Source organism: Salvelinus namaycush, chromosome 37 (genome assembly GCF_016432855.1).
Source record: "Salvelinus namaycush isolate Seneca chromosome 37, SaNama_1.0, whole genome shotgun sequence".
NCBI lineage: Eukaryota > Metazoa > Chordata > Actinopteri > Salmoniformes > Salmonidae > Salvelinus > Salvelinus namaycush.
This window is the reverse complement of record NC_052343.1, coordinates 30,590,729-30,615,543: the sequence shown is the minus strand read 5'-3', so window position 1 is coordinate 30,615,543 and position 24,815 is coordinate 30,590,729. Positions and strand designations below refer to the sequence as shown.

Genomic DNA, 24,815 nt, shown 5'->3' with positions numbered 1-24,815 from the left:
GTATACCCTATTCCCTATAGTACAGTATACCCTATTCCCTGTATAGTGCAGTATACCCTATAGTGCACTACACCCTATTCCCTATATAGTGCAGTGTACCCTATTCCCTATATAGTCCAGCATACCCTATTCCCTATAGTACAGTATATCCTATTCCCTGTAGTGCAGTATACCCTATTCACTGTAGTGCACTATATCCTATTTCCTGTAGAGTGCACTATATAGGGAATAGGGTGCCATTAGGAAAGCAACAGAGATAACAAGGTATCCAGACTGGTGGTCTTTAGGTCATACAGTAAACTACAGTATTGATATGATCAGTGAGCTGTACAACAGGAAGTTACTACAGTATTGTTCTGATCAGTTACCAGTGAGCTGTACAACAGGAAGTTACTACAGTATTGTTCTGATCAGTTACCAGTGAGCTGTACAACAGGAAGTTACTACAGTATTGTTCTGATCAGTTACCAGTGAGCTGTACAACAGGAAGTTACTACAGTATTGTTCTGATCAGTTACCAGTGAGCTGTACAACAGGAAGTTACAGTAACTCAGCATCAGGTGATATTGTTCTACTGTACCAATCAGAAATGTTTGTGTTCAAATGGTCAGTAGTCGGTTTAATTGCAATTCTCCTTGTTGAATTTCTGCAGGAAATACAAAGCTATGGCCCCACATTAATAAAGGTAAATAGCTCTTAGATATCAGTTACAGAGCAAACAGAAGGCCATTAAAGTTCATTACAGGGTTGGAGGACAGGAGAACTGTGTTATTGCGCCACCCAGTGGTCAAACAACACTGGGCTTTGGGTTCTAGAAGACACATTGTCCCCCTTCACACTGAAAGGGGAATTTCACCCTGGGGGAATCTGGGCTTGTTTTCATCAGGAGGAAGGCAGGTCTGGGCTAATTCAGAAACAGAGGGAAATATTCATTAGTGCACCAAAGCAAACCGTTTCGCAACAGAATCCTTGACATCACATTGTAGATTAGAGTACTTGGAGTAACGCTTCCATTGCAAAACGTTTTGCTACGGTGTGCACTAATGAATATGACCTGTTAGCCAATCATGATGAAATCACATGTTTATCAGGTGGGCAGTGTATTTGACAAACTCAAAATGAGTCAACGGGTGTTTTAAAGAGTTTAATAACCCAATGTTTTATATATAAATAAACAAGGTCAGTTATGAACATGTGTATCCTGAGTTTGAATGAAAAGACCATATGATGGCAGCATAGAATACATGGAACATCCTTGAGTATCAGAAAAACATCCACGGAATTAGAAATTAAATCAGAATTTGTACATTTCCATTGAAGCTCTCCTATTTGGGGCATTTGCATTAATTTACAATAGCAGAAAGACTGTGGTTCTAATAGCACCTATTGACACGTATAGGAAACAGCCTGCTCACATAGAAAACATCAGACAAGCAGAGTAATTAATACAAGTGCTGTAAACAACATATCTCCCATATCGCACCCTATGCCCTCATATAGTGCACCACGCTTGACCATAGCCCTATGGGTCCCGGTCCAAAGTAGTGCAATGCATAGGGAACATAGGGTGCCATTTGGGACACGCCGTCTTGGGTTAGGAAATGAAAGCCGTATAGTCACACGTATCAAGAGAGGACTGCATCTCAGGCTTAATACTGTTGCTTTTTAAAATGTGCTGAGAAAGCACCTACTGTTGATGACGCTAGGCAGTAGCAACACAGACTTCAGGAAGTCTCCACAGAACATGACTGGCTGCCATCTTTAATATAGTACTCTAGTGGTAAAAAGACTTTACTTTCACACACACTGTCTGTGAGAAAACTAAATTGGTTTGGTCAACATTGAGTGGTTAGAAAAATATGATTATAAATGTATATTGTTTAACCAGGAAATAAAATGTACATGAAATGCCAGAAGAGACAGTTTCCATCAGCCGTTGGGTAAACAGGTTCAGACTGTCTGAGACACAGGATTAATCCCAAATGGCACCCTATTCCATATTTAGCGCACTACTTTTGACCAGACACCTACAGAGACACTATAAAGGGTATAGGGTGCTATTTGAGACAGTGTCGCTGTAGATCACAGACAGTTGACCAGGTTGTCCCTCTCCTCTATCTGTTTGTCCACTGCTAGGTCCATGGCCTCCAGGAACCTCTCCAGGGCCACTGTCGGGGTCTGGTAACAAGGAATCATAGTCAGATTGTTGTTGTATAGAAAAGCACTCTTTCCATATGAAAATACTACAGTTTAATTTAGAGAAAAATATCTTTCCATTGAATTAATGTTTATACATTTTTTTAATGTTTAAAACTGTTTGCATTCTGCGTGAAACATCTGAAAACGTCTACAAACCTTCACAAAAAGAGCATGGGCCAAAAAGGGTAGTTTCCTTAGCGCTCTGCCACTAAAACCTTTACTCTTTCTGGAAAAGTCAACAAGAGAAATAAGCACAAAACATCATTCAATTCTACTGTGATACAATCCAATGCACACACACACACTTCTCAAGGGAAGTAGCTCGGTGGCAGGTCTGAGATATGAACGGCAGCACTACGGAGGGCTGGGACTCACATGGCGATGTCCCTGAGAACCAGGCTGAGCTCTGACACCTTGCTCTCCCTGAAGCCCATGGTCTCCAGCTCAAACATGGTCAGCAGTGGCTGTCTGGGGTACACGATCTGGCACTAGACACAACGTAGAAACAGGAAAAATAACTCAGCAGTGGCTGTCTGGGGTACACGATCTGGCACTAGACACAACGTAGAAACAGGAAAAATAACTCACACATGATTTTTACCTCTGTGTATTTATTGAGGTTGAGGTTACGGTACAACACCTTTGTGGAGACCCGGTACTGAACACAAACGTGTCAGTGAAAGGACACCTCAATAACTTGTCAGAGTAACTGTATCCTTCCGGTAGAAAGTCAAACGATACGAACCCCACAGTTACAGACTGACACATTTTCCAGCACATTTCAAAGTTACGGACAACTCAGTGTTCCAAACCACCTCCATTCCCGAAGAGGTCCGACTGTATTCATTAAATACACGTTGGTGTGTTTTTACCTTCATGAGTTCCTCCAGGCAGGACAGACAGATGTTGGTGTGTTTTTACCTTCATGAGTTCCTCCAGGCAGGACAGACAGATGTTGGTGTGTTTTTACCTTCATGAGTTCCTCCAGGCAGGACAGACAGATGTTGGTGTGTTTTTACCTTCATGAGTTCCTCCAGGCAGGACAGGTAGATGTTGAAGATGCCCTCTACAGACGGAGGGCCAATGTACTGCTTGATGTCAGCTCTGTCCACAAACGCCAGGTCTATCTTCTCTGTCACGTTGGAGGTGGTCAGGATCACAACATTAGGATGCCTGGGATATACAGGAAGATCAGATGGGCTAAACTACATACACACCAACACACAAGAGGATGAAGTGGTAGAATCCCACAGCCGCTTGTAGCGATCAAGGATGTATCCCAAATGGCCCCCTATTCCCTAGATAGTGCACTAGTTTTGACCAGTAATAGGAAGTCATGTTAAACAGAGCTTTCATGAGCTGTTGCCTCTGAATCTATGGGGCTTAATGTGTGACCCACCACAGCAGATGAACTGAACATGTCTGACTGACCGCTTGATCTGGTCCAGCTGTGTGAGGACAGAGTTGACCACTCGGATGGCGTCTGAGGGTTCCGTTCCGGCCTGGGAGGCGTTCCGCGCTGCCGTCAGACTCTCCACCTGGTCATCAAACAACACAGAGTTACTCTGGGCCCTGCAGTTAAATGTGTAAGCTTTAACTGGGCCCTGCAGTTACATTTGTAGGCTTTAACTGGGCCCTGCAGTTACATTTGTAGGCTTTAACTGGGCCCTGCAGTTACATTTGTAGGCTTTAATTGGGCCCTGCAGTTACATTTGTAGGCTTTAATTGGGCCCTGCTGTTACATTTGTAGGCTTTAATTGGGCCCTGCAGTTACATTTGTAGGCTTTAATTGGGCCCTGCTGTTACATTTGTAGGCTTTAACTGGGCCCTGCAGTTAAATGTGTAGGCTTTAACTGGGCCCTGCAGTTACATTTGTAGGCTTTAATTGGGCCCTGCAGTTACATTTGTAGGCTTTAATTGGGCCCTACAGTTACATTTGTAGGCTTTAATTGGGCCCTGCAGTTACATTTGTAGGCTTTAACTGGGCCCTGCTGTTACATTTGTAGGCTTTAACTGGGCCCTGCAGTTACATTTGTAGGCTTTAACTGGGCCCTGCTGTTACATTTGTAGGCTTTAACTGGGCCCTGCAGTTACATTTGTAGGCTTTAACTGGGGCCTGGAGTTGTTCCTGACCACATGACCTGACCAGGAAAAGCTCTGAACCACTGTTGTAGGCAATTCATACTTTACCTCATCAATGAGAACAAACACCAGAGCCTGCTTGTCATCTATCAGCTGTTGAATCTTCTGGAACATCTTAGTGACCAGTTTACCACTCTGGAAGAAAGACACATTACCTGTTTACAGTCAAACAATACCAATAATCATGTATTGATGTTGATGCTGTAGAGTCTTGCTGTGGACAAATCCAATTTCCCCTTGTGGGATTAATAACGTTTATTCCAGTAAATTCTATAAGACATGAAGAGCCACCGGTACCTCAGAGAACCACTTGGAGAACAAACTGTGGCTGTTGATCTCAACAAACTGCCCATAAGAGTACCTGCAGGAAGAACAGGACAGGAAGTTCAAGTTTATACAACCCATATGGACCTCATAAGACACTGAAATACATGGATATTGCATTGATTAATAGAGAATAAAACATTAAAGTTAAAATACAAGGTAAAACCAGGACAATATGTACATTTACGTTTGGGAATACAGTACGTGGTGGAATGACTAGTGGTGGTGAAAAACATTCTACAACAAGATTCTGTCAAAGCCCTTTCCTCAGAGTGAGAGCTCTCTCTTACCGGTTCGATAGTCTGATTGACAGCTTCTGGGCCAGAGCTTTACACAAAGACGTCTTCCCTGTGCCCGGGGGTCCTAATGTGGCACAAATATACACACACAATCTGAATCATATCGTCTTCCCTGTGCCCGGGGGTCCTAATGTGGCACAAATATACACACACAATCTGAATCATATCGTCTTCCCTGTGCCCGGGGGTCCTAATGTGGCACAAATATACACACACAATCTGAATCATATCGTCTTCCCTGTGCCCGGGGGTCCTAATGTGGCCACAAATATACACACACAATCTGAATCATATCGTCTTCCCTGTGCCCGGGGGTCCTAATGTGGCACAAATATACACACACAATCTGAATCATATCGTCTTCCCTGTGCCCGGGGGTCCTAATGTGGCCACAAATATACACACACAATCTGAATCATATCGTCTTCCCTGTGCCCGGGGGTCCTAATGTGGTCACAAATATACACACACAATCTGAATCATATCGTCTTCCCTGTGCCCGGGGGTCCTAATGTGGCACAAATATACACACACAATCTGAATCATATCGTCTTCCCTGTGCCCGGGGGTCCTAATGTGGTCACAAATATACACACACAATCTGAATCATATCGCCTTTTACAGATATCACATGTGCATTATAGTTGACACATCCATATTTGAGGCATATTATATACAGCATATTGAGGATTGGAATAATCATAGGATATTATACATTAATATCAAAGTTACTACTATATTATCGTATCATAATATCAGATATATTATTATGTTCATGTGTCAAGTTAACAAGATCCTGTTACCATGAAGCAGGACAACTCGGTTCCATGAGATCAGGTTGCTGTCCACGTTTTTGTCCGAGAAGTAAATTGTGGTTGAGACGTAATCCAAGAGCTAGAGGGGGAAAGAGCAAGACAACAGGATGGAGTTAAAATAATTCTATCAATGTAGTACCACTGACATCTATCTATAACACTCCGTTAATAACACAAGGTTATTAAGGTTGATTCCCAAATGAAGCCGTATGCCCTATGTAGTGCACTACTTTTGACCAGAGCCCTATGGGGCCCATAGGGTAGGGTACCATTTGGAACGTATCCTAAATGTTTCTTACTTGTGTTTTGACCCCGCTGTCATACACCAGACTCTCCCAGATGCCATGGAACTCAGCTGAAAAACACACACATGGGAGAATCATGTATATAAATATTTTTTGAAGAAAACGTCAACCCTGGCAACCATAGAACTACATATAGAACAGTCAATTAGTAGAATCTCTGTTAACATGGGCCCGCCCACCGGCTGGTAAGAGCCAGTGATTGGCTGCAGAGAGCTCCTCCTCCTCCAGGTTCAGAGTGCTGGGCCCGTCATCATTCAGGGTGAAGATGTGGATGGACAGACTGCAGCTCTTCAGATCTATGGGCTGCAGGAGGAAAACAACCCAAACATCAGACATGTGTCTTATAGTACACTACTGTTTTTTTACCAGGGCCCACAAGGCTCAGGTCTAAAGAGGTGCACTGGATAAGGAATAGGGTGCCATTTGGGATTCATCCGGGTGGGTGTAGTTTGTGGAACGTTCCAACAGGAATCTGTTCCAAAAACTTTGTAAAGTACAAGGTTGCAAACAAACAACGCATACAAAGCAGCACGATCAAGTCACCTAGGTAACTAGCTGCCGAATAGGCATCAACTCACCACATAGCTTATTCTTAATGTTTGTCCATAGGCTACCAGAGTGAGGACAGACATTTTTCGGGAATAAACCTGTTGAGTGAAAAACTTAATGAAATAGCCCATTCACTACCCGGTATCTTATTCTGCCTCTATACAACTTTGTATGTGTTGTTTGTTGGCAACCTTGTTATTTACGAAGTTTTTGGAACAGATTCCTGTTGGAATGTTCCACAAATTATACCCACCCGACTCATCCCATGTTGCATTAACATACAGCTGAAAATGTATTATTAACGTGCCACTAAGACATACTGTATGTGCTAATGAGTTCCTACGAGACATTATTTATCTCAAGCAGCTAGAGAGAGAGGGAAAAAAGAGTGAGAACAACAGTAAATGGCATCAGGCTGTCATAGTACTTTACTTTTCTCTCAGCATCCACTATGGCCACTGATTGGACGTGTTTGATAAGGAAGTCCTCGTCAAACTCTGTCCACCTGAAGGCCCCGAACACCATGCGATGACGGTTCAGCAGGGTCAAGACGTGCATCTTCACGTCAGACCTCTTCGCAGTGCTGTAGTCAGTGTAATACGCAGACAGAGGAGAGACAGAGAGCGACAGAGGTAGGAGACAGAGCAAGAGAGACAGAGTGAGAGACAGAGGAGAGACAGTGAGGCAGAGAGCGACAGAGAGGCAGAGAGCGACAGAGAGGCAGAGAGCGACAGAGAGCAGTGTTGTTAGGGACAAGGAGAAAGAAATGGAAGCATGTCATGAATACAACTTTGAAAAGACTAACATGCTGGGGTAAATCATTACATAACGGATAGTGTCCCAAATGGCAACCGTATTCCCTATATAGTGCACTACTCTTGACAAGGGCTGATAGGGCTCACTATTTAGGGAGGGCCCTTTTCAAAAGTAGTGCACTATATAGGGAACAGGGTGCCATTTGGGACACTTTCATTCCCTAGTACTGTAATACTAGTTCAGTGTGAATAGAGCTTTTGAAGATACTCTAGCTAGTTAGAACCTGGTAGATTTGACGTGAACCTCCACATGGATGTTGTTCATGTCGTTGGGGTTCTGCTTCAGATCCCCTACCTCCATTCTGTCGCCCTCCATACCTTCAGAGATGAAAATGTATGTCAAAATTAAATCATTTTCGGTGGAAATACAATAACTCCTTGCTCAGTCTAATGTAATGTCTCGGCAGCAGTACACATGACATGTTGACATCACCAACATGCATAAGAAGTACTTATCAACTATCTGCCTTTACAACTTTACCAACAAAATAAGTATAATTAGTTAGCTAGTATGACAACAACACATTCAATGCAAAGCATCGAGCTCACAGCATTTAGCTACCTAGCTAATATTCGCTAGCTACACTAACGTTACTAGTTAAAGTCGCAGAGTGACACGCTTTATTCTGTTGCTAGATCTCACTAGCAAGGAATGTTACTAGTGTTACGTGTGTAATACAGCTATTACGATTCTTCATTTATTTTGTTAAGCTTTCATTCAAGAAGTTTACACAAAATTGCTTACCTTAGTTTTGGTACGGAATCGACTGAACGTCACTCGAATTTAGCGCGCAGTTTTGTTGAACCTGAAGTAGATGCGTTGTTGTGTGAAATGTACTTCCGGGTTATCGGGGTATGGGTCGCATTTTAGTGCAAACAATTATTAGATACAGATACCTGATTACCAGACGCTTTCGCTTAATTTAAACACAACAAACATGGGGAAGAAGCATAAAAAGCACAAGCCGGAGTGGAGAACAGTTGATGGTAAGTGAGCAAAGAAAACAATTCAAAGCCTGGCTTTGTCCCTTTTTGCTAGCCTAGCTAGCTAGCAGTTAACGTTATCCTACTTACTGGCCAGCTGACTGAATCGTTCTGCAGTGCTAGTGTTAACTTACTATTCCTCAACTTCTTTTGTAGCTTATTATTCCTCAACTTCTGTTGCTTGCTGCCATAAGCATTACCAATAAATATTATGACGGATGTGTATCAGGTCTTATCAAGATTGAGTATGCATAATATTGGCATTAACGCCAACTTATCCTGTCGTAGTGGTAGCATTGCCCTGCAGATAGATATCTGTGATGGGTAGCTAATGTTTATCGTCACTTATTACACAGAAACACACACCACGTCTTCTGCTAGGATGATGACACATCATGCTTGTTGATCTCGCACTGGGTATGACCCATCACTCAGCTAAATGTGGTCTCTGTTTTCAGACTGTGAGGACAAGCCTTTTGAGAAGCAGCTGAAGCTGGTGCTCAAAGTGGGAGGAAGTGAGATCACAGAACTCTCAGGCTCCGGCCATGACTCCAGTTACTACGACGACAGGTCAGACCATGAACGAGAGCGCCACAAGGACAAAAAGAAGAAGAAGAAGAAAAAGTCTGAGAAGGAGAAAGACAAACACGTAGATGATGAGGAGAGGAGAAGACGGAAGGTGAGTATGAGGGGAACAAGGGTCTGACCCAAATGGCACCCTATTCCCTATATAGTGCACTACTTTTGGCCAGACCAATATGGGCCTTGGTCAGAAGGTGGGCACACTATAAAGGGAATATGGTGCAACTTGGGAGTTAACCTTTCATATAAAGCATACCATATAACATGACATAAAGTGAGCTAGGTTGTCATTTAAGGACAAAAAAACAACAATAATCAATCAATGAATGTGTAATCTTTGACAGGAAGAGAAGAGGAAGAAGAGAGAGCGGGAGCAGAATGAATCAGAGGCTGCTACTGCCTCTGCCAGTGGTGTAGGCCTGCCCACTGTTGTGCCCAGTCACACTGGTGTGGCAGTCGAGCCTTTCATGCTGCCGAAGATACCAAACATTGGTATTAGTTTTGAGGTGAGAAACGTTTTTAGGGTTTTAATTACTATAGTTTCAAGTTTTATTAGTCGTATGTACAGGATACACATGGTATACAGCATCCTATGAAATGCTTACTTGCAGCAAGCTTACTTGATCCCTAGAGCCTATAATGTTTTCCTGGAGATCACATAGTCGGGAAACCTCCTGGTCCTACAGGAGATAGTGGAACTGGAGACCTCCTGGTCCTATAGGAGATAGTGGAACTGGAGACCTCCTGGTCCTATAGGAGATAGTGGAACTGGAGACCTCCTGGTCCTACAGGAGATAGTGGAACTGGAGACCTCCTGGTCCTACAGGAGATAGTGGAACTGGAGACCTCCTGGTCCTACAGGAGATAGTGAAGTAAATAATACAGTGTTTGGCAACACTGTACATTACTGCCTTTGCTACAGTCTATGACATATTATAATTACTCATTCGTACACTGTACTTGCAGCAGTAACACTAACTCTAACCATAACAGATAGGAGATCATAGGGCCATCTCCGGTAGTTTAATGAGGACCATGTCACTGACTCCTGTTGTGTCTGTCTCAGCAGCAGGAGGAGAAGAAGAGGAAGAGGGAGAGGTCTGAGATGGAGCCGGAGGTGATGGACCAGTTTCACCCCAACATCAAGGTAGAGGTGGAGCAACAAGGAGACCGGCCTGTCAGGGCTTGCAGGACAACCCCGGGTAATAATCTAGCTGTTCTCTTGTTATGTTATTACACATGTTAGTACTGATTATATGCTGGGTGGTTCCAGCCCTGAATGCTGATTGGCTGACAGTTGTGGTATATCAGACCGTATACCACGGGTATGACAAAACATTTATTTTTACTGCTCTAATTCCGTTGGTAACCAGTTTGTAATAGCAATAAGGCACCTCGGGGGTTTGTTACCACGGCTAAGAGCTGTATCCAGGCACTCCACATTGTGTCATGCTTAAGAACAGCCCTTAGCCGTGGTACATTGGTCTTATACCACACCCCCTCTGGCCTTATTGCTTAATCATAACATACATTGTACATCCATAGTAATCTGAGGTGTTAAAGGCTAATGTAAAACAGGTTGTGATTGTATGTTTGTCTCTTCCCTCAGAGAGTGAGTGCACCCCTCGACAGCAGCTCCTGGAACACTTCCTGCGCCAGCTTCAGAGGTAAGGCTCTCTGACAACATTGACCACGTTTACATGAACACCAATAACCAGTTATTATTCGGAATGCTCAAGTATTCTGTTTTTGAGTTGACACGTATAAACATATCAGTTTGTATATTGGTTATGAAAAACCAGGATAAGATGCCTGGGATATGCTGATCTTAGACGGGATACTGTGGCATGTCAACATCTTGTTGTTTTTCATGTTCTGTGCTGTCAGGTTCAGGTTCACATATCATGAGTGTTGTTTTTCATGTTCTGTGCTGTCAGGTTCAGTTTCACATATCATGAGTGTTGTTTTTCATGTTCTGTGCTGTCAGGTTCAGTTTCACATATCATGAGTGTTGTTTTTCACGTTCTGTGCTGTCAGGCTCAGTTTCACATATCATGAGTGTTGTTTTTCACGTTCTGTGCTGTCAGGTTCGGTTTCACATATCATGAGTGTTGTTTTTCACGTTCTGTGCTGTCAGGTTCAGTTTCACATATCATGAGTGTTGTTTTTCACGTTCTGTGCTGTCAGGTTCAGTTTCACATATCATGAGTGTTGTTTTTCACGTTCTGTGCTGTCAGGTTCAGTTTCACATATCATGAGTGTTGTTTTTCATGTTCTGTGCTGTCAGGTTCAGTTTCACATATCATGAGTGTTGTGTGATGATGTTTTCATCAAACAATTCACTTCAGAATGTGGGCTACCTGTGCAGTTCCATCCACCATAATAAATCATTTAGCTGGGTCTCCATACTGGACCATATAGCCTACTGGCTACTTTCACCCCCAATTTAGACACGTTTCTGCTTATAATTTCCGACATTTGGTAGGCCATATTATAATTTCCTACATTTTGGTAGGCCATATTATAATTTCCTACATTTGGTAGGCCATATTATAATTTCCTACATTTTGGTAGGCCATATTATAATTTCCGACATTTTGGTAGGCCATATTATAATTTCCGACATTTGGTCGGCCATATTATAATTTCCGACATTTGGTCGGCCATATTATAATTTCCTACATTTTGGTAGGCCATATTATAATTTCCGACATTTTGGTAGGCCATATTATAATTTCCGACATTTGGTAGGCCATATTATAATTTCCGACATTTGGTCGGCCATATTATAATTTCCTACATTTTGGTCGGCCATATTATAATTTCCGACATTTTGGTAGGCCATATTATAATTTCCGACATTTTGGTAGGCCATTTGTCAACTATAGTTAGATACATGCAGCTTGTCTTCTGCCATGTCTTGTTTCCCCAGGAGACTAAATAAAGTAGTGCTCACCAGAATGTCTTACATTGATAGAAGGAATGCATCAGTAATCTAGTTAACACCGGTAACATTGTCTGTTTCGTTGTTGGTCTGCGTTTAGGGACCAGGGAGAAAACGCAATAACTCCAAAACACTGGAAAGATTGGTCCTGTGCAAAATGTCCAAATGTCGTCCGTTTGACCGGTTTTAAGGAAATGAAAAGCTGAGAAAACGATGAAACATTGCTTATAAGTCTTCCATCTGAGTCAGAGGGGTTAAATGCAGAAGACACATTTCAGTTGAATGCATTCAGTTGTACAACTGACTAGGTATCCCCATTTCCCTTTCATCTTAGGTGCTTATTTTAGGGGGTTGAAATAGTCTGCTTGCATAACCGTGTCAAATATTACACGCACATTCACATTTTCTCAAGAGATGCTGAAATAATTAAATTATATTTCTCCACTCTTGTTCCCGAGACAAAATTAACATTTGTTTTATAATTTTACTTTAAAAAAATGCATATTTCTGCAGGAGTTAATATTATATTACTCTACATGTGAGAAGTTATAAGCCGTCAGTCAGTGTCCAGATTTCAGTTACTGTTCCATTTAACCCATATGAACTTAAATGAGGAATATTCTGTTTATTCATGGCCACAGTGATACTCGTGAGCGAGATATCAAAGGTGCATGTAAACAGCTTACCCCGAATAAGACCTTAAGTGGGATATGAGCTACTATCCGGACTACTGTGCGCATGTAAATGTGTTCAGTGACAGATCCACGAACATCTCTGGATGATGCCTGTTGGTGACATGAAAGTCAGGTCAGTCAGTACTAAGAATTCTGTTTGTCTTTCCAGGAAGGATGCCCATGGGTTCTTCACGTTCCCAGTGACGGACGCCATCGCTCCAGGTTACTCTAAGAATTCTGTTTGTCTTTCCAGGAAGGATGCCCATGGTTTCTTCACTTTCCCAGTGACAGACCCCATCGCTCCAGGTTACTCTAAGAATTCTGTTTGTTTTTCCAGGAAGGATGCCCATGGTTTCTTCACGTTCCCAGTGACGGACGCCATCGCTCCAGGTTACTCTGTGATAATCAAACACCCCATGGATTTCAGCACCATGAACGACAAGATCACAGACAACGAGTACAAAACCGTCACAGAGTTCAAGGTGAGGTGATGCTACAAGCGACCACATGGCGATCTGTCCATCACAGATCACAGGAACTGTCATGATTAGAATTTTGGGATGTACCTCAATACGTCTTTCAGTGATTCCTCACCTCTTTCTCAACTGTATTGGAGGAGAAAGTCCAACGTTCCTCCCCTTGAGCATTTTGAGAAGGTGACAAGGATAGAAGATACAAGGAATCAGGGAAAGATGAATTGTGAAAGAGCCTTGATGTTATCACGTTGATATAACTTGTGAAAATGAATGTGTGTGCTGTACATAATGGTTACATTCATAACATTGATAGTGTTTTCAAAGGAGGATATTTATTTGCTTCAATTAAACAAACATTTGTGTTGAAGTATTTGTATCAGTTTTATATTTGTAATTGAGTGACGGGGAGCTTGTTGTTGTAAAGCGGTTGCTTCCTCTGTTGCAGGCGGACTTCAAGCTGATGTGTGATAACGCCATGGTGTATAACCGTCCAGAGACCGTTTACTACAAGGCTGCCAAGAAACTTCTGCACACTGGCTTCAAGATGATGAGCAAAGTAATGAGTAGTGTCTCTACGAGGAGTGGATAGAGGTGTCATTGTCAGTGTATGATGTGTTGTGCATGTTGATGTTCATAACCCATCCATGTCATGTATTTCCCTTTCCTGTGACAGATGTCTTCGCTGGTGGAGTCCTGTTTCCCCTTGTCTTGTCCTTTTCTGTTCTCTCTGTCATTTCACATGTTGGTCATTCTTCTTCCTCTCTGGCTTTGTGAAACAGATTTGCCTCTGTGTGGTTTTACTTCAAACAGACACACCACACTGTAACGTCCTTGTATATTTCTTTATTGGAGCATTCAGGAGACTGTAGAACAACTAAGCAGATAGAAGGCAGACGTGTGACTCAAGATGTTTGATCAATGTTTTCCCTCCTAACAATCATCACCATCGTAGTTAGACTCACCACCACCATCCCACCAGCCATCCCACCAGCCATCCCATCCTGACATCCCATTCCTTCACCATCCCACCAGCCATCCCATCCTGACATCCCATCCCACCAGCCATCCCATCCAGACATCCCATTCCACTACCATCCCACCAGCCATCCCATCCTGCAATCCCACCAGCCATCCCATCCCACCACCATCCCACCAGACAATCCCATCCCACCAGCCATCCCACCACCATCCAATACCACCAGTCATCCTACCAGCCATCCCATCCCACCAGCCATCCCATCCCACCAGCCATCCCATCCCACCAGCCATCCCATCCTGCAATCCCACCAGCCATCCCATCCCACCGCATCCCACCACCATCCCACCAGACAATCCCATCCCACCAGCCATCCCACCACCATCCAATACCACCAGTCATCCTACCAGCCATCCCATCCCACCAGCCATCCCATCCCACCAGCCATCCCATCCCACCAGCCATCCCATCCTCCCATCCCATCCTGCCATCCCACCAGCCATCCCATCCCACCAGCCATTCCATCCCATCAGCCATCCCACCAGCTATCCCACCACCATCCAATCCCACCAGTCATCCTACCACCCATCCCATCCTGCAATCCAGCCATCCCATCCATCCCATCCCACCAGCCATTCCATCCCACCAGCCATCCCATCCCACCAGCCATCCTATCACTCTCTGGCTGAGTTGTGGCAGATGGAGTATAAAGCAATTCCCTTTGGTTCTCTTTCTCTCCCTGTGGTTCTCTTTCTCTCCCTGTGGTTCTCTCTCTCTCTCTGGCTCTTTTTCTGTGGCTCTGCTCTGTTTACAGGAGCGGCTGTTAGCACTGAAGCGCAGCATGTCTTTCATGCAGGACATGGATTTCTCTCAGCAGGCGGCCATTTTAGGGGACGAGGACTTGGCGTCTGAGGAGCCCCCTCCGGAGGTCCTCCCCATGCCCGTGGAGTCGGCGTCGGCCAAGAAATCCAAGAAGCAGCCCAAAGACATCAAAGATATGAAGGAAGTCATCAGGTAGAATGGAATGGCCTACTCTCTAGTCCAGTGTCTTGACTTCCGTAGATGTTGGTCTCATGCATCATGTACTTCATTCCCTTCTGTTATCCCAGGCTTGGTACAATGTGATGGATGAGACCCATAAACCACTGCTGTATGGTGCTCATTGTAGGACTCATGTATCCTACATGTTCCATCCAACATGCTACATAACCATGAACTGTAGAGTAACAGTGTGTATCTCTGTGGGCCCGGTCATTAGGCAGGATTAGGCAGCCGCCTATGAGTTTAGCTCTGAGCTAAACTGACCAAGACGCATTTCCAACAATACATAAAACCTCACATAATTCTGCCCAAAAACAATGACATTTTCTCAGTCAGTGGCATAAGGGCTTTTTCAGTGAGAGCTGATGCCGCCCTATGATAAGCAGTGCCCACTTTGTCAAAGGAAGAGACTCAAAATATTTCTCTTGTCCATTCCCAGCATGCCTCTCCAGGGTGCTGTGGGAGAGACGCATCGTTGCGGCGCACCACCAACATTCCGTCAATAACATCATCTACCACCATGTAACAGATACAGGTAGAAAGAGTAGGTGTCCTTTTCTGTAGCCTTACAGGCTGGAGACAAAATGGATGACAATGTAATGAGATGGAAACGTTTTATATCGTGCAGGTTTCTCCCATCAAATAGCCTAAATGGTGCCTAATCAAAATAAAAAAGTGCTGACATGCTAACAAACATGGACAGGGTAAGTTAAAAAAACAGGTCAGGGCAAAGTAAAATGGACAATCAGGCTACTCACAACTTTTGTCCAGGAGTTTCATCCCGTGGGCTAAATTGTCATGATCAGTGGTTTCAAGTTTGTATCCATCAATTTTTTACGAGCTGATCATAGCGAAAACATTAAATACTTCTGCATTTCCCGCTGTGTAAACACATTGCAAATAGGCTCAGGATAACTCCTTCTGATGAAGTTGGGTAGCTGATATTCAGAGCTTAAAGAGACAAATTGATTAGTGACAGGAATCGGGATGAATAAAGCCACTATACCTCAGTAAGCACGGACCGACGCTGACGTCTTGTTTTGATTTAGCCTTGATTTACACGGACGTTGTGTTCTAGTCCAATCCGGATCAACTCTGAACCCATCATACACTTCTATGTTTGTTTCAGATTTTGTCCGGTCTGGACTAGCCTTGATCTTGTCAACATAATTTTGCTTACTGAGACTATTCTTGTAGGGGCGGCATTTTTTTGTCTCGCCTAGGGTGGCAGAACGTGGTCCCAGGAGTTAGCTGTATTAACCAGTGATCTGTGGAGTAACATTGTGCATCTCTGTGGTCCCAGCTGTTACCTGTATGAGCCAGAGGGGAACGCCTGCAGCCTGACTGACAGCACAGCGGAGGAACACGTTCTGGCCCTGGTGGAGCACGCTGCAGATGAAGCACACGACCGCATCAACCGATACATGCCCAACTCCAAGGTATGTATATATATAGTACCAGTCAAATGTTTGGACACACTTACTCATTCCAGGGTTTTTCTTTATTTTTTTACTATTTTCTACATTGTAGAATAATAGTGAAGACATCAAAACTATAAAATAACACATATGGAATCATGTATTAACCAAAAAAGTGTTAAACAAATTGATATTCTTCAAATAGCCACCCTTTACCTTGATGACAGATTTGCACACTCTTGGCATTCTCTCAACCAGCTTTACCTGGAATAAGCATGAAGGAGTTGAAGGAGTTCCCATATGCTGAGCACTTGTTGGCTGCTTTTCCTTCACTCTGCGGTCCGACTCATCCCAAACCATCTCAATTTAGTTGAGGTCGGGTGATTGTGGAGGTCAGGTCATCTGATGCAGCACTCCATCACTCTCCTTCTTGGTAAAATAGCCCTTACACAGCCTGGAGGTGTGTTGGGTCATTGTCCTGTTGAAAAACAAATGATAGCCCAAAACCAGATGGGATGGCGTATCACTGCAGAATGCTGTGGTAGCCATGCTGGTTAAGTGTGCCTTGAATTCTAAATAAATCACAGTGTCACCAGAAAAGCACACCCACACCATAACACCTCCTCCTCTATGTTTCACGGTGGGCAATACACATGCTGAAGTCATCAGTTCACCCACACGGCGTCTCACAAAGACAGAGCGGTCGGAACCAAAAATCTCCAATTTGGACTCTAGACCAAAGGCCAAATTTCCACCGGTCTAATGTCCATTGCTCGTGTTTCTTGGCCCAAGCAAGTCTCTTCTTCTTATTGGTGTCCTCTAGTAGTGGTTTCTTTGCAGAAATTCAACCATGAAGGCCTGATTCACACAGTCTCCTCTGAACAGTTGATGTTGAGATGTGTCTGTTACTTGAACTCTGTGAAGCATTTATTTGGGCTGCAATTTCTGATGCTGGTAACTCTAGTGAAGTTATCCTCTGCAGCAGAGGTAACTCTGGGTCTTGCTTTTCTGTGGCGGTCCTCATTAGAGCCAGTTTCATCACAACGCTTGATGGTTTTTGCGACTTCACTTGAAGAAACTTTCAAAGTTCTTTACATTTTCCGTATTGATTGACCTTCATGTCTTAAAGTAATGATGGACTGTCGTTTCTATTTGCTTATTTGAGCTGTTCTTGCCTTAATATGGACTTGGTCTGTTACTAAATAGGGATATCTTCTGTATAGCCCCCCCACCTTGTCACAACACAACTGATTGGCTCAAACATATTAAGAAGGAAAGAAATTCCACAAATGAACTTTTAAGAAGGCACACCTGTTAATTGAAATACATTCCAGGTGACTACCTCATGAAGCTGGTTGAGAGAATGCCAAGGGTGTGCAAAACTGTCAAGGCAAAGGGTGGCTATTTGAAAAATCTCAAATATAAAATATATGTTGATTTTGTTTAACACTTTTTTTGGTTATTACATGATTCCAAATGTGTTATTTCATAGTTTTGATGTTTTCACTATTATTCTACAATATATAAAATAGTACAAATTAAGAAAAATCCTTGAATGAGTAGGTGTTCTATAACTTTTGACCGGTAGTGTATACATTACCAGTCAAAAGTTTCTTCAAGTGGGTTTTTCTTTGTTTTTACTGTTTTCTACATTGTAGAATAATACTGAAGATATCAAAACTATGAAATAACACGTATGGAATCATGTAGTAACCAAAAAAGTGTTAAATGAAAATGAACACTGTATATAATGATCAGCTGCTATATGCCCAAGTCCAAGGTACTGTACTCAATACAACAGTGTCTGTTTTAATCAGATATGACTGCTAGCCTAGAGGTTAGAGAAGCGGAGGGTTGCTGGTTCGAATCCCTGGCTTTGAGTCAGGTTTAATAGATGGATATTTAAAGTGGATGCCAGGATTGATCTATGTTTAGTTATCTCGGTGACCACATGGTTCTACTGTCCCTGTGACCACATGGTTCTACTGTCCCTGTGACCACATGGTTCTAGTGTCCCGGTGACCACATGGTTCTAGTGTCCCGGTGACCACATGGTTCTAGTGTCCCGGTGACCACATGGTTCTACTGTCCCTGTGACCACATGGTTCTACTGTCCCGGTGACCACATGGTTCTAGTGTCCCTGTGACCACATGGTTCTAGTGTCTCGGTGACCACATGGTTCTTGTGTCCCGGTGACCACATGGTTCTAGTGTCCCGGTGACCACATGGTTCTAGTGTCCCTGTGACCACATGGTTCTAGTGTCCCTGTGACCACATGGTTCTAGTGTCCCGGTGACCACATGGTTCTAGTGTCCCGGTGACCACATGGTTCTTGTGTCCCGGTGACCACATGGTTCTAGTGTCCCTGTGACCACATGGTTCTAGTGTCCCGGTGACCACATGGTTCTAGTGTCCCGGTGACCACATGGTTCTAGTGTCCCGGTGACCACATGGTTCTAGTGTCCCGGTGACCACATGGTTCTAGTGTCCCGGTGACCACATGGTTCTAGTGTCCCTGTGACCACATGGTTCTAGTGTCCCGGTGACCACATGGTTCTAGTGTCCCTGTGACCACATGGTTCTAGTGTCTCGGTGACCACATGGTTCTTGTGTCCCGGTGACCACATGGTTCTTGTGTCCCGGTGACCACATGGTTCTAGTGTCTCGGTGACCACATGGTTCTAGTGTCCCTGTGACCACATGGTTCTAGTGTCCCTGTGACCACATGGTTCTAGTGTCCCGGTGACCACATGGTTCTAGTGTCCCTGTGACCACATGGTTCTAGTGTCCCGGTGACCACATGGTTCTAGTGTCCCGGTGACCACATGGTTCTAGTGTCCCGGTGACCACATGGTTCTAGTGTCCCGGTGACCACATGGTTCTAGTGTCCCGGTGACCACATGGTTCTAGTGTCCCGGTGACCACATGGTTCTAGTGTCCCTGTGACCACATGGTTCTAGTGTCCCTGTGACCACATGGTTCTAGTGTCCCTGTGACCACATGGTTCTAGTGTCCCTGTGACCACATGGTTCTAGTGTCCCGGTGACCACATGGTTCTAGTGTCCCTGTGACCACATGGTTCTAGTGTCCCGGTGACCACATGGTTCTAGTGTCCCTGTGACCACATGGTTCTAGTGTCCCTGTGACCACATGGTTCTAGTGTCCCGGTGACCACATGGTTCTAGTGTCCCTGTGACCACATGGTTCTAGTGTCCCGGTGACCACGTGGTTCTAGTGTCCCGGTGACCACGTGGTTCTAGTGTCCCGGTGACCACGTGGTTCTAGTGTCCCTGTGACCACGTGGTTCTAGTGTCCCTGTGACCACGTGGTTCTAGTGTCCCTGTGACCACGTGGTTCTAGTGTCCCTGTGACCACGTGGTTCTAGTGTCCCTGTGACCACGTGGTTCTAGTGTCCCGGTGACCACGTGGTTCTAGTGTCCCTGTGACCACGTGGTTCTAGTGTCCCGGTGACCACGTGGTTCTAGTGTCCCTGTGACCACGTGGTTCTAGTGTCCCGGTGACCACGTGGTTCTAGTGTCCCTGTGACCACGTGGTTCTAGTGTCCCTGTGACCACGTGGTTCTAGTATCCCTGTGACCACGTGGTTCTAGTGTCCCTGTGACCACGTGGTTCTAGTGTCCCTGTGACCACGTGGTTCTAGTGTCCCTGTGACCACGTGGTTCTAGTGTCCCTGTGACCACGTGGTTCTAGTGTCCCTGTGACCACGTGGTTCTAGTGTCCCTGTGACCACGTGGTTCTAGTGTCCCTGTGACCACGTGGTTCTAGTGTCCCTGTGACCACGTGGTTCTAGTGTCCCTGTGACCACGTGGTTCTAGTGTCCCGGTGACCACGTGGTTCTAGTGTCCCGGTGACCACGTGGTTCTTGTGTCCCGGTGACCACGTGGTTCTAGTGTCCCTGTGACCACGTGGTTCTAGTGTCCCGGTGACCACGTGGTTCTAGTGTCCCGGTGACCACGTGGTTCTAGTGTCCCGGTGACCACGTGGTTCTAGTGTCCCTGTGACCACGTGGTTCTAGTGTCCCGGTGACCACGTGGTTCTAGTGTCCCGGTGACCACGTGGTTCTAGTGTCCCGGTGACCACGTGGTTCTAGTGTCCCTGTGACCACGTGGTTCTAGTGTCCCTGTGACCACGTGGTTCTAGTGTCCCGGTGACCACGTGGTTCTAGTGTCCCGGTGACCACGTGGTTCTAGTGTCCCGGTGACCACGTGGTTCTAGTGTCCCGGTGACCACGTGGTTCTAGTGTCCCGGTGACCACGTGGTTCTAGTGTCCCTGTGACCACGTGGTTCTAGTGTCCCTGTGACCACGTGGTTCTAGTGTCCCTGTGACCACGTGGTTCTAGTGTCCCTGTGACCACGTGGTTCTAGTGTCCCTGTGACCACGTGGTTCTAGTGTCCCTGTGACCACGTGGTTCTAGTGTCCCTGTGACCACGTGGTTCTAGTGTCCCTGTGACCACGTGGTTCTAGTGTCCCTGTGACCACGTGGTTCTAGTGTCCCTGTGACCACGTGGTTCTAGTGTCCCTGTGACCACGTGGTTCTAGTGTCTCGGTGACCACGTGGTTCTAGTGTCTCGGTGACCACGTGGTTCTAGTGTCTCGGTGACCACGTGGTTCTTGTGTCCCGGTGACCACGTGGTTCTAGTGTCCCGGTGACCACGTGGTTCTAGTGTCCCTGTGACCACGTGGTTCTAGTGTCCCGGTGACCACGTGGTTCTAGTGTCCCGGTGACCACGTGGTTCTAGTGTCCCGGTGACCACGTGGTTCTAGTGTCCCTGTGACCACGTGGTTCTAGTGTCCCTGTGACCACGTGGTTCTTGTGTCCCGGCGACCACGTGGTTCTAGTGTCCCTGTGACCACGTGGTTCTAGTGTCCCGGTGACCACGTGGTTCTAGTGTCCCTGTGACCACGTGGTTCTAGTGTCCCTGTGACCACGTGGTTCTAGTGTCCCGGTGACCACGTGGTTCTAGTGTCCCGGTGACCACGTGGTTCTAGTGTCCCGGTGACCACGTGGTTCTAGTGTCCCGGTGACCACGTGGTTCTAGTGTCCCTGTGACCACGTGGTTCTAGTGTCCCTGTGACCACGTGGTTCTAGTGTCCCTGTGACCACGTGGTTCTAGTGTCCCTGTGACCACGTGGTTCTAGTGTCCCTGTGACCACGTGGTTCTAGTGTCCCTGTGACCACGTGGTTCTAGTGTCCCTGTGACCACGTGGTTCTAGTGTCCCGGTGACCACGTGGTTCTAGTGTCCCGGTGACCACGTGGTTCTAGTGTCTCGGTGACCACGTGGTTCTTGTGTCTCGGTGACCACGTGGTTCTAGTGTCCCTGTGACCACGTGGTTCTAGTGTCCCGGTGACCACGTGGTTCTAGTGTCCCTGTGACCACATGGTTCTAGTGTCCCGGTGACCACATGGTTCTAGTGTCCCGGTGACCACATGGTTCTAGTGTCCCGGTGACCACATGGTTCTAGTGTCCCTGTGACCACATGGTTCTAGTGTCCCGGTGACCACGTGGTTCTTGTGTCCCGGTGACCACGTGGTTCTAGTGTCCCTGTGACCACGTGGTTCTAGTGTCCCGGTGACCACGTGGTTCTAGTGTCCCTGTGACCACGTGGTTCTAGTGTCCCTGTGACCACGTGGTTCTAGTGTCCCTGTGACCACGTGGTTCTAGTGTCCCTGTGACCACGTGGTTCTAGTGTCCCTGTGACCACGTGGTTCTAGTGTCCCTGTGACCACGTGGTTCTAGTGTCCCTGTGACCACGTGGTTCTAGTGTCCCTGTGACCACGTGGTTCTAGTGTCCCGGTGACCACGTGGTTCTAGTGTCCCTGTGACCACGTGGTTCTAGTGTCCCTGTGACCACGTGGTTCTAGTGTCCCTGTGACCACGTGGTTCTAGTGTCCCTGTGACCACGTGGTTCTAGTGTCCCTGTGACCACGTGGTTCTAGTGTCCCGGTGACCACGTGGTTCTAGTGTCCCGGTGACCACGTGGTTCTTGTGTCCCGGTGACCACGTGGTTCTAGTGTCCCGGTGACCACGTGGTTCTAGTGTCCCGGTGACCACGTGGTTCTAGTGTCCCGGTGACCACGTGGTTCTAGTGTCCCTGTGACCACGTGGTTCTAGTGTCCCTGTGACCACGTGGTTCTAGTGTCCCTGTGACCACGTGGTTCTAGTGTCCCTGTGACCACGTGGTTCTAGTGTCCCTGTGACCACGTGGTTCTAGTGTCCCGGTGACCACGTGGTTCTAGTGTCCCGGTGACCACGTGGTTCTAGTGTCCCTGTGACCACGTGGTTCTAGTGTCCCGGTGACCACGTGGTTCTAGTGTCCCGGTGACCACGTGGTTCTAGTGTCCCGGTGACCACGTGGTTCTAGTGTCCCGGTGACCACGTGGTTCTAGTGTCCCTGTGACCACGTGGTTCTAGTGTCCCTGTGACCACGTGGTTCTAGTGTCCCTGTGACCACGTGGTTCTAGTGTCCCTGTGACCACGTGGTTCTAGTGTCCCTGTGACCACGTGGTTCTAGTGTCCCTGTGACCACGTGGTTCTAGTGTCCCTGTGACCACGTGGTTCTAGTGTCCCTGTGACCACGTGGTTCTAGTGTCCCTGTGACCACGTGGTTCTAGTGTCCCTGTGACCACGTGGTTCTAGTGTCCCTGTGACCACGTGGTTCTAGTGTCCCTGTGACCACGTGGTTCTAGTGTCCCGGTGACCACGTGGTTCTAGTGTCCCTGTGACCACGTGGTTCTAGTGTCCCTGTGACCACGTGGTTCTAGTGTCCCGGTGACCACGTGGTTCTAGTGTCCCTGTGACCACGTGGTTCTAGTGTCCCGGTGACCACGTGGTTCTAGTGTCCCTGTGACCACGTGGTTCTAGTGTCCCGGTGACCACGTGGTTCTAGTGTCCCTGTGACCACGTGGTTCTAGTGTCCCTGTGACCACGTGGTTCTAGTGTCCCTGTGACCACGTGGTTCTAGTGTCCCTGTGACCACGTGGTTCTAGTGTCCCTGTGACCACGTGGTTCTAGTGTCCCGGTGACCACGTGGTTCTAGTGTCCCGGTGACCACGTGGTTCTAGTGTCCCGGTGACCACGTGGTTCTAGTGTCCCGGTGACCACGTGGTTCTAGTGTCCCGGTGACCACGTGGTTCTAGTGTCCCTGTGACCACGTGGTTCAAGTGTCCCTGTGACCACGTGGTTCTAGTGTCCCTGTGACCACGTGGTTCTAGTGTCCCTGTGACCACGTGGTTCTAGTGTCCCTGTGACCACGTGGTTCTAGTGTCCCTGTGACCACGTGGTTCTAGTGTCCCTGTGACCACGTGGTTCTAGTGTCTCGGTGACCACGTGGTTCTAGTGTCTCGGTGACCACGTGGTTCTTGTGTCCCGGTGACCACGTGGTTTTAGTGTCCCTGTGACCACGTGGTTCTAGTGTCCCTGTGACCACGTGGTTCTAGTGTCTCTGTGACCACGTGGTTCTTGTGTCTCTGTGACCACGTGGTTCTTGTGTCTCTGTGACCACGTGGTTCTAGTGTCCCTGTGACCACGTGGTTCTTGTGTCCCTGTGACCACGTGGTTCTTGTGTCCCTGTGACCACGTGGTTCTTGTGTCCCTGTGACCACGTGGTTCTTGTGTCCCTGTGACCACGTGGTTCTTGTGTCCCTGTGACCACGTGGTTCTTGTGTCCCTGTGACCACGTGGTTCTTGTGTCCCTGTGACCACGTGGTTCTAGTGTCCCTGTGACCACGTGGTTCTTGTGTCCCTGTGACCACGTGGTTCTAGTGTCCCTGTGACCACGTGGTTCTTGTGTCCCTGTGACCACGTGGTTCTAGTGTCCCTGTGACCACGTGGTTCTAGTGTCCCGGTGACCACGTGGTTCTAGTGTCCCGGTGACCACGTGGTTCTAGTGTCCCTGTGACCACGTGGTTCTTGTGTCTCTGTGACCACGTGGTTCTAGTGTCCCTGTGACCACGTGGTTCTTGTGTCCCTGTGACCACGTGGTTCTTGTGTCCCTGTGACCACGTGGTTCTTGTGTCCCTGTGACCACGTGGTTCTTGTGTCCCTGTGACCACGTGGTTCTTGTGTCCCTGTGACCACGTGGTTCTTGTGTCCCTGTGACCACGTGGTTCTAGTGTCCCTGTGACCACGTGGTTCTTGTGTCCCTGTGACCACGTGGTTCTAGTGTCCCTGTGACCACGTGGTTCTTGTGTCCCTGTGACCACGTGGTTCTAGTGTCCCTGTGACCACGTGGTTCTAGTGTCCCGGTGA

General features: G+C 46.6%; 2 protein-coding genes across 15 annotated transcripts in view; one reads left to right on the top strand and one right to left on the bottom strand.

Annotated features, from left to right (window-relative positions):
• Window positions 1-1,131: 1,131 nt before the first annotated feature.
• On the bottom strand, window positions 1,132-8,398 carry trip13 (thyroid hormone receptor interactor 13). Of its 5 annotated transcripts, XM_038976792.1 has the most exons (14): window positions 8,194-8,354; window positions 7,673-7,766; window positions 7,066-7,216; window positions 6,264-6,387; window positions 6,079-6,134; window positions 5,768-5,858; window positions 4,956-5,028; window positions 4,639-4,702; window positions 4,390-4,476; window positions 3,631-3,737; window positions 3,219-3,372; window positions 2,575-2,687; window positions 2,356-2,425; window positions 1,132-2,178 (listed from the first exon to the last, which is right to left on the bottom strand). In XM_038976792.1, exons 2-14 carry the CDS (start codon window positions 7,762-7,764, stop codon window positions 2,083-2,085), a joined length of 1,278 nt encoding a protein of 425 aa, XP_038832720.1. In that variant the 5' UTR covers window positions 7,765-7,766; window positions 8,194-8,354; the 3' UTR covers window positions 1,132-2,082. The 5 variants fall into 5 exon arrangements, 3 of the variants coding, with proteins under 3 accessions (XP_038832720.1, XP_038832721.1, XP_038832723.1); XR_005473711.1 differs by lacking the exon at window positions 1,132-2,178 and having other exon boundaries at window positions 2,575-2,752; window positions 8,194-8,360; XR_005473712.1 differs by lacking the exons at window positions 1,132-2,178; window positions 2,356-2,425 and having other exon boundaries at window positions 3,072-3,372; window positions 8,194-8,361.
• brd9 (bromodomain containing 9) overlaps window positions 8,287-24,815 on the top strand; it is a 33,908-nt gene continuing 17,379 nt past the window's right edge. For 6 of the 10 annotated variants that reach the window (XM_038976787.1, XM_038976786.1, XM_038976783.1 and 3 more), the window contains exons 1-9: window positions 8,287-8,435; window positions 8,891-9,111; window positions 9,359-9,520; window positions 10,081-10,216; window positions 10,624-10,681; window positions 12,970-13,114; window positions 13,554-13,664; window positions 14,899-15,098; window positions 16,429-16,564. In XM_038976787.1, coding sequence (XP_038832715.1) covers window positions 8,387-8,435; window positions 8,891-9,111; window positions 9,359-9,520; window positions 10,081-10,216; window positions 10,624-10,681; window positions 12,970-13,114; window positions 13,554-13,664; window positions 14,899-15,098; window positions 16,429-16,564 — 1,218 coding nt within the window. In that variant the 5' untranslated portion in view covers window positions 8,287-8,386. The remainder of the gene's footprint in view (window positions 8,436-8,890; window positions 9,112-9,358; window positions 9,521-10,080; window positions 10,217-10,623; window positions 10,682-12,969; window positions 13,115-13,553; window positions 13,665-14,898; window positions 15,099-16,428; window positions 16,565-24,815) is intronic. The other 4 variants (XM_038976788.1, XM_038976791.1, XM_038976790.1 and 1 more) reach the window with 4 other exon arrangements.

Excerpts from the sequence above, each read along its gene's own strand:
- trip13 (XM_038976792.1), bottom strand. The coding sequence starts at position 7,764 with ATGGAGGGCGACAGAATGGAGGTAGGGGATCTGAAGCAGAACCCCAAC. Across the intron at positions 5,859-6,078 it reads ACAGCGGGGTCAAAACACAA|CTCTTGGATTACGTCTCAAC; the intron begins GTAAGAAACATT and ends TTCCCCCTCTAG. Across the intron at positions 2,688-3,218 it reads GCCTGGAGGAACTCATGAAG|TGCCAGATCGTGTACCCCAG; the intron begins GTAAAAACACAC and ends CGTTGTGTCTAG.